Here is a 9,400-nt window from a genome sequence, read left to right on the forward strand (position 1 = left end):
ATCTTTTGCCAGAACTAAATAGCCAAGATGTGGCTTATTTGCCCAAACTGCGAATCCTCTCCTTGAGAGAAAATCAGATCCACAGGGTGATATGGGGGACTGGAAACCTCAGCAGTCTTCAGTTTGTGGATCTGAGCTTCAACTTGCTCTCGATTGTACCTGCCTGCGTTACTTCTTTGGACAATCTGAGGTGGTTGTCTCTAGCGGGAAACCCTATCAGAGAGATCCAGCCATTCGCTTTCTCCTGCTATCCTCAGCTGCATTTCCTGAATTTGTCGTCCACGTGGCTGGGAAAAGATGGGAAAATGGGAATTCTGGAATCTGCTTTTGCAATGAACTTGTCCCACCACCCAGAGCCCACTGAACAAGCCAGAAAAGCTCCAATCAGTGTCCTTGACCTCAGTGCAACCTTCCTGGAGAGGAGTAAGTGTTACATTTTAAGCTGAGAAAGAGCAAACTGGGTGGGGTGGGAGAGGTGGATGTAAAATGTGATTATAAAGTTTTCTATAATCTGACTGAAGACTTTGGCAAAACATGGTCTTTCCCAAAGTTGTAACTTCTAGGCATGCTAAACTATATTTCTTATCTTACCTTTCCTGGGGATAAGGGGCAATCCATAATACACTTGCATTCAGTTTTAATTGGAAACTTAGAATTTGCATTCCAGTGCTGAAATCTGAATACATAGACAACATTAATTTTTTGGGTGAATTTCCCATTCGAGGGACTTCTTTCACTTTTTCAAGACAAAACAAAACAAGTGATCCTCAATTACAATCACAATTCAGCCCCAAATTTCTGTTGCTAAATTGTTAAGTGAATTTTGCCCCCCTTGCGACAGTTGTTAAGTGAATCACTGCAGTTGTTAAGTTAGCAACCCGGTTGTTAAGTGAATCTGGCCTCCCCATTGACTTTGCTTGTCAGAAGGTCGCCAGAGATGATCACATGACCCATATGACTGCAACTGTCACAAAATTGAACCAGTTGTCAAGCATCCAAATTTTGACCACGTGACCAGGGGGATGCTGTAAGTGTGAAATACGGTCGTAAGTCACTTTTTTCAGAGCCACTGTAACTTCAAACGGTCGCTAAATGAACTGTTGTAAATTGAGAACTCCCTGTAATAATCATTAATGTGTACAAATGAGATTAGCATTATTTTAAAAGATCCCTAATAAATACTACTTACATTACATTTAAACGTTTACAATAAATCTACATAACTACTCAAAAGTATTGTTCAATGAGGCTCTCAGGAAAGTTTAGGAAAGCAGCATTTAGTTTCACTTTTAAAAACCAAGAATGGGTAAATTTAGTGTTCCCCACTCTCAGATATTTTTCCTTCTGATGCCTGTATTTTAGGAGTCTTTTGCTAAGTTTTCTTACCCGATAGGGCATTTGTCTACTCTATGTGTACTTTTACAGTGGCTTACTGTTTGTTGTGTATCTCATTTACAATACAGAACAAAATGAACCAACCCGATGTCAACAGGTAGTTTGAATTCCCATTCCCACAGCCTCATCCACCATGGTCACTTGTGAGCATTCGAATCTACCAATGGAAGGCTCTTGGCAGGGATGTCTGATTTGATCCAGAGATTACTCATGGCTTAAGAGCTTCCGTTTATTCTCTAAAGTGTATTTTAATATGATGATTATGATTAAGCATCCTTGATATCAATCAGCACACTCATTAATAAATTATTCGAAAGTTCTCTATTCACATCTACCTCAAACATACAGTAAGGAGACAGAAAAGCAAATAATGACCTTAGAACAATTCCTTCATCACAGAATTATTTCTTTTTTTATTGTGGTTGCAAAACAGTCTGCTTTTAAAATATTGTCAGATGCAGATGACCGAACATACAAAAGGAAGTAAGGAAGATTGTGTCCTCCAGGTGAGTATTCATTAGAAATTCCACTGGCAATTTCAGCATCTTGAGGTCCACAGGCCCCACCCATGCCTTTAAGTCAGTATCACCTTAAGTCTATCCTTTGTTTGATCTGACCTCCTCCTCCTCCTCCTTCTTCCCAGTTCACGAGGACTGGATCCAAGATCTGCCACAGCTCACCTCCTTCTATCTAACGCAAATGCCCAAGCTAAGAAGACTGGATCCAGCTGTTTTCCGCGATGTGCCCATGCTAAGAGAATTGAACTGCCAAGATTCCCGTGCACTCAGTCTAGTGGAAACCGAGTCCTTCCATCACATACCTCGTGTGGCTTTCCTAATATTTAAAAAGTAAGATTTCCTGTGTCTACTTACTGGTAGGGGGTCTATCTTAACTGAGCTTTCAAATGCCTCCCTTTAAATCTATTGGGCTACAAAGACAATTTTGCTTACGGTATAGACTGGGGATGAAAAATTTTGGACCGACCTATCTAAATGACATCAGGTTGAATGAACCTCATCACAACCCTCCTTCTAAATGACTTCATTCCTTAATCTATTAAGTGAAATTTGTAATGACATTGATTCAGCTATAAGGGTATAGCTGAATCATCTGGTATTTTTCATCATAATATGCTCCTGTAAAAATGCTCCTGTATTTGACAGAAAATAAGTTATATGTTTTCTCAAACATGAAGGAAAAGAAATGGGTGGGAGGGGGGGTTCTCCTTTGATATGCATTACTAAGAGAAATCAAATTTCATTTTATAATCATCTTTCCAACAATCTCCAGCCATGTGTGCTTCATAAGCTCAAGATAAATCCCAAACAGAAATTTCATGAGACAACTTGTACTGTAGTTCATATCAGAAAATCAAGGGGGCTGCAGAGTGGACAGATGTGTAACAGAGAGAAAAAAAGCATATAATACAATCCCCCTCCACCATTTATGACAGTAAAGCAAACAATACAGGTAGTCCTCGACTTATGACCACAATTGAGTCCAAAATTTCTGTTGCTAGGCAAGACAGTTGTTAAGTGAGTTTTGTTCCATTTTACAACTTTTCTTGCCACAATCATTAAGTGAATCACTGCAATTGTTAAGTTAGTAACATGGCTGTTAACTGAATCTGGCTTGCCATTGACTTTGCTTGTCAGAAGGTTGCAAAAGGGGATCACCTAACCCCCGGGACTGCAACCGTCATAAGTATGAGCCAGTTGCAAAGTGTCTGAATGTTGGCCATGTGACCATGGAGATGTTACAAGGGTCGTAAGTGTGAAAAACAGTCATTAGGTCACTTTTTTCTAGGCCATTGTAATTTCAAATGGTCACTAAATGAAGTGATGTAAGTTGAGAAATACCTGTAAGTTGAGAAATACCTGTAATTTGGATATTCAGTTTCCTATTTCTTTCGTGTTTTTTTTTCCTAGCTGTAACTTGAGCACCTTCAGCCCATGGAATCTTACTTCATCGCACACCCTTTCCGTCAACCTCTATGGAAATCCTTTGGTTTGTCATTGTGCAATTTCTTGGCTGTTCTCAAACCCTGGCACAGTAGTTCTGCAGAGGTAAGAAGGGTTATGACAATGAAGATAATTCCACATTAGCTTTTTAAAGGGTAGGAGTTGTGTAACATGGGGTCCAAAGGCATTTAATACTGTCATTACTGTTGTGTAGATTTTTAATTTTAAAATAAATAAATTCTTGAATCAGCAAGTTCCAAAAGAGGACAGAAAAGCAAACAGCAATTTGTACCAAAGGCAAGTGTATGAATTTGATTTTGGAAAAAGGCGTCACATCTTATGTTTTCCATCCCTATTTTGCCATTTCTGAAAAGTTATATATGGATCCTATTTAAAGACTAACATAACTCTCAGATAGGGGAGCACAGGCCCATCAATTGTAATTTGATTCTCATCACATCTTGCATACAGGGACAAACAGACTAAGCACTTGTGTGTTGCACATTAAATGGGGTGTAGATGATAAGGATAACAAGAGTGTAGAGACACTTCTCAGTGAAGGCTTTTAAAGCTAGTCGATCAAGTCCACCTGGTTCTTTGCTGCAGCAAATAACTGGCAACCAGAGAATCTCAAAAATCTGAAACCAAACTAATTTAAAACCATTGCAAAGTTTTGTTTCATTTTAACTGTTACTTTTGATTAACCTGTTGAAATAAACCGACAGTAAGGCCTACATTCAAACATTAATTACTAAGTTCTCATATATCAGTTTCATACGATGGAAGCTGGCGCTAGGAATAGGGAGCAGGGGTAGTCTGTAGCTATAAGGTAAATTGGTTTGGATTAAAAGGCCACAACCTGACATTCCAGTCTTCAAAGCCTTGGTACAGCCTGTGGAGTGCCTGGAAAAGTTAAAATTAAAATTAAAACTTTTAATATTGCAGGAATGAACTTCAAAAGAAGAGATTGTATTAACTGTTTTATGACCCCCCCCCCCTTTTAACTCTCATTTCTGCCTGTTCTGGGGAGTGCCTTCCTCCTGGCATACCAATCAGAAGCCATATACTGTATATCCCTAGTAGTCCCGTACCACCTGTGCCTTCCACATTTAGAAAAATGACCATTTGGGCTTTGATCAAAACAGACTGACTTTCTAGAGCCTCTTTTACACAGGGGACTTGACTTCTTTCATAGATTTCATAGAACTCACTCTTATTCCTCCTATTCCTCAGATCACATCATACCGTAATAGCGTAAGAGGCAAAGCTGAACTTTTACACTGGAACTAGAATGCTAAAAACCATTCACACAAAAATACAGAAGTACAAAGGAAGGATATAGGACAATAAATGGTATTTTACATGTTACATCTTTCTGCTTCCTCATAGCATGCCTTGATTGATTTGGCCTCTACTATTTTGTTTTAGGGCATCAGAAACCATGTGCTATTTTTCTCCAGAAGATAAAGGAACATCTTCATCCATACTGTTATCCAAGCTTTATGATAAGTGTCAAGCTCAGACAACCACACATTCAGCCTCATCTTTGGTTCAAGGCAAACTTTACCACACCCTGACCAGCATCACTACAGAAATATTGGCCAACTCCAGCACTTTGCCTCAAAAGTCTCTCGGCGATTCCTTCACCCGTCAAAGCACATCTTTTACCTGGAGAGATCTAACAAGGAAGGATCCAAGTAAGGCAGACATTCTTGCTTACAAAGAGCATGCAGTTCATAGATCTACTAATCACCCATTTACTGTTGCACCTCTTACAACAGAGTTCTCAACAATCATGGGAAAACTCTCTACCGAGCAACCTGTAGTGAGCACAACTGAAATGAATGAAAGGGAACAAGATACCACAACACTGCACCAGTCTACTTTGTACAGTTTTACAACTGAAGTGACAGGAACATCTTCCAGTGATCCAGTTTCCAGTGATTTGTTCATTTCATACAGAAACACAGATTCAAATGGGAGTGATCTATCCCTTCAGGATCCCACCAAATCTACCGCCTTTCCAAGTCTTGCATCTACTAATAGTCTACCAGATTATACAGATGACTATGACTATGAAAACCAGCAAGTGGCATCTGTAGCCCAGAACATGGATTTGTGTGATTATGATCCATGCAGGCATCTCCAGAAGCCTTGTGTTGACCTCCAAAAGTTGTCTTCCTGCCTGTGCCCAGGCATGTCGGATGAATTCACCATCCCAGATCCGCCAAGATTTCATGAAGTGTCTGAAATGAGGGACACTTCAGCCCAGATCCACTGGTGTTCCCCAAATTCTGCAGTAAGATTCTATCAGCTTGCCTACCGTCCTAAAGGCAGCAAAAAGAATTATACAAATTCTGGAGAGATTTATGCCACCGCTAGGCGATACACTCTTTATAATCTTCTGCCTGGTTCCACCTACCAGGTATGTATAATTGCTTGGAACAAGGCAGGATCAAGCCACACTACAGCCTGGAATGAGCATAATGCTCCATGCAGCACCTTTGTAACAAAGTCCAGCTACACATCTATCTTTGCGGCTCTGTGTGCAACAAGTGGGATCTTTCTCATAGCTACCATATTACTGTCAGTATGTCTGTGCAAAAAACACAAGACACCACACATAGAGCAATATAACACACATCTAGTATCTTATAAAAATCCTGCTTTTGATTATTCCATAAAATAAATCCAGGCAATGAGACTGGCAAATATAGGCCATTGTTGTAAACTGTTTACCCACTGTGATGATTTTTTTCCCAATTGTTTTGCTTTAGTATTGCTTTCTCATTGTGAAATTTCCTCTCCAATTGAAGCAATCAGAAATTATTTTTCAATATTTAAAACAATGAAAAATATCGAACAACTATCACGAATTCTCAAAATTTAGACTATTTTTAGGAGGAAGGACTTAAATTCAGCATTCAATCCAATTAGCAGAAACTTTGGACTTGCCAGCAGGAATGAGAAACTGATTTTTCCCTGTCCTCTTGAAGCCGCTACTGTGTCTGCTCTTTGGGAGATTCCCTCAACTCTCCAGAGTGGATTTGATGGAAGACTATTAAATGATTGTGGCCCAGACCCATTGGATATGAACATTTAAGACTGATTTTTCAGGATAACTTAATATGAGTACCAGACTGTTACAATGTTGGAGTGAGAAAGGTCATCCAAGGACATAAAAATACCACTTATGCTACATATTTCATGGAACCCAAGAACTTCCCATTCCTTCCCATCTTTCCCTATTAGTGTCAGGCTGGATTTTATACTCATAACAACCTAGTTCTGCTGTGGAAAGTGCCTAACCACATTTGCCTAAATCCAACTATACGTCCTTGATTCCACAGAGGATATGTTTATGAGCATTGACACCTAAGCATGCTGCCAAGGGAGGACGGGGTATCATTATGAAAATATTTGGCATCATGGCTTCCAAACTGAGGACAAAATGTTGAGATTTTAACAGCTGAAAGAAGTTGTTTCTTTCACTTGGAAGTGTTACTGTTCCCATGCTCTGCCTATTTACTGTAATTAGATAGTAGATCTTTCTCTTCCTTGTTAGATCTGATCTGTTGTCAACAGTGTATTCTGTTTGCTGGGATCCAGATCCAAAATCCAAATTTAGGTCCATCCAAAGCCCTGAGGATGCTGAATGCCACAAGTTATAGGTGAAACCAGAAAGGAAACCCCATAGAGAATGATTAATCAGATAGGTATACAGGTAGTCCTCAACTCACAAACATTTGTTTAGAGGCCATTGGAAGGTACAACAGCACCGAAAAAAATGACATGAACATTTTTCACACATCCATTGCAGTATCCCTATGTCAAGTGATCAAAATTTGACACTTGGGTCATAGTGATGACGGTTGCAGTGTCCTGGGGGGGTCATGTGATCACCTTTTGCGACCTTCTGACAAGCAAAACCAATGGAGAAAGCCAGATTCACCTAACAACCACATTACTAACTTAAGTGCAGTGATTCACTTAAGAACTGTGGCAAGGTCACAAAACGGGGCAAAACCCACTTAACAGATGTCTCATTCAGCATCGAAAATTTTGGGCTCAATTGTGCTCGTAAGACGAGGATTACCTAAGCAACAGCTGTCACTAGGGTGTGAAATATATTTTAAATCCACAACAGATAAATAACATTCAGAAGTGGCTCACATATGCCTCCATGATTCAGAATAGGAAGATGGAAACCCAGATTTGCAAGATTACAGCCAATCTCACAAAAATGATTTTAGCCTTCCTATGGAGTTGATTTCCTGTTGGCGCTTACCTAGTGGGGTTTACCAGACCATATGAAAAACGCAATCCTAAGTATTCCACTTGAACAGTAGAAGAAATTACATAGGTGCACTCTGATTTACACAGTTATTATTACCTTCAGAAATATTTTTGAGGGAGAGGCCTGGAATTCTTAATATTACAGGATTATCTGATATAAAAGCCATATTTTTTGGGGGGAAACTAGTCTTTTTTATTAATTTCAGTGTTTAAAAATAAATCTATTTCCAGTGGGGCTTACTCTTAAAGGTATATGAAGAATTGTAGAAAAAGGCATGATATCTGAACAGTCTGCTCAGGAAGCAGGCCCTGTTAAACTTCCAAATAAATATGTTTAGGTTTAAACTGTAAGCATAATTTCTTTACCGAAATCACTTAAAAGTCAGAATGTTTATTTTCTCCAACAGATTTAATTTATGCATATGATCTCTGCTTTAACTTCCAGGACGAGCCCTAAATGTTGGGATTATTTTTAATTCTGATTTTTTTTAAAAAAGAAAAAATAGCACCCCAACTTTTGCCTTCTTTAAATTTGTTTTCTTAAACTCCAAATGAAATTATTTCATCTTCTTACTGAAGAGTAAATGTTTATACAAAGTTACTTTCAAACTAGAATGTAGTATTTGTGGCATTTATTGAAAGATCAATTGTGTATCTTGCTATTTTCACTCAATTTATTTACTTTTGTCAGTGATAAAATATTAAATATTTTGCTATACACATTTATTCCTTGCACATTTTAGATATGAAGGAATCGTTCTGTTAAGTCTGAACACTTTATAAGAAAATGTCAAACGTTTAGAAATGTTAAGCATTACAATCTCTTTACAATAAATGTGTATTCAGACAAGACGATTTAACATCTTATTCTACCTGGATTATCCTAAAAAAATTGTAATTCATTTTTATAGAATAAGATTTTAAATATCAGGCTATTTTCTTGTGATTTCAAGTATCTATTTGTTTCATTTGGCATGGAAAGTGTCATGTCAATGAGAGTTGGAATAGATGATGATCAGATAGCTGACAGATAATTCTGGCATTAAAATGAAGAACCAAAATAAGAAATTTAGTTCCTAGGCAGCACAGAGTAATTAATTTTCCCGCATAGCTACAATTTTAGCTGCTAGAAGACATCTGGTTGGAATAAAGAACATTGTGAACAACTGTGAACAAGCAAATAAACAATGCCTCTGTTGGGAATTTTAATCAGCATATTTTAAGCCAGGTTACACAACTTTCTCCTGACCAAGTGGCACTAATGCCATGCCAAGGAATACATCCCTAAAAGGACAGGGAACCAGGACAAAAACTAAACAGTTTTATTGACAGTCAAATTGCTGTAAAATATGCATCAGAAATACAAAAGGTGCTTAAAATTGAAAGTATCATATTTGTTATCATTTTAGAGGCCTGGCTAAAGAGACCAGCTTTAAATACACAGGACAAGGCTGCCTCTTAAGAAGTGCACCCTTTGAAAAGTAAAGCGTCTTAAAAAGGGCCTCTCCTGCAGATTTTAACATGAGAGTCAGGAGGCACAAAGCCATTATGGCCTTAAATATTAATATTATCAGCTTAAAGACTCTTGATATGGACATTCTGTGATGTGGACATTGTGGTCATCTTTGAGCAACCTGCCTAAACCTTCTGCACCCTGATTATGACAATGTGAGGGACACTATGGCAGCACCAGGCGCTGTCATGCTTGAAAAGGGTTCACGCAACACAATCAGACACAATGAGGTCGT

The 9,400-nt window shown here is 38.5% G+C and overlaps 1 protein-coding gene across 1 annotated transcript in view; it reads left to right on the forward strand.

Annotated features, from left to right (window-relative positions):
* LRRN4 (leucine rich repeat neuronal 4) overlaps positions 1–6,045 on the forward strand; it is a gene marked incomplete at both ends in the record, with an annotated part of 6,316 nt that extends 271 nt beyond the window's left edge. The window contains 4 exons of the mRNA XM_083348874.1: positions 1–423; positions 2,039–2,243; positions 3,324–3,461; positions 4,785–6,045. The exon at positions 1–423 is cut by the window's left edge and continues 271 nt beyond it. Coding sequence (XP_083205000.1) covers positions 1–423; positions 2,039–2,243; positions 3,324–3,461; positions 4,785–6,045 — 2,027 coding nt within the window. The remainder of the gene's footprint in view (positions 424–2,038; positions 2,244–3,323; positions 3,462–4,784) is intronic.
* Between the last annotated feature and the right edge of the window lie 3,355 nt (positions 6,046–9,400).

This window comes from Vipera ursinii (genome assembly GCF_947247035.1).
Source record: "Vipera ursinii genome assembly, chromosome: 1".
NCBI lineage: Eukaryota > Metazoa > Chordata > Lepidosauria > Squamata > Viperidae > Vipera > Vipera ursinii.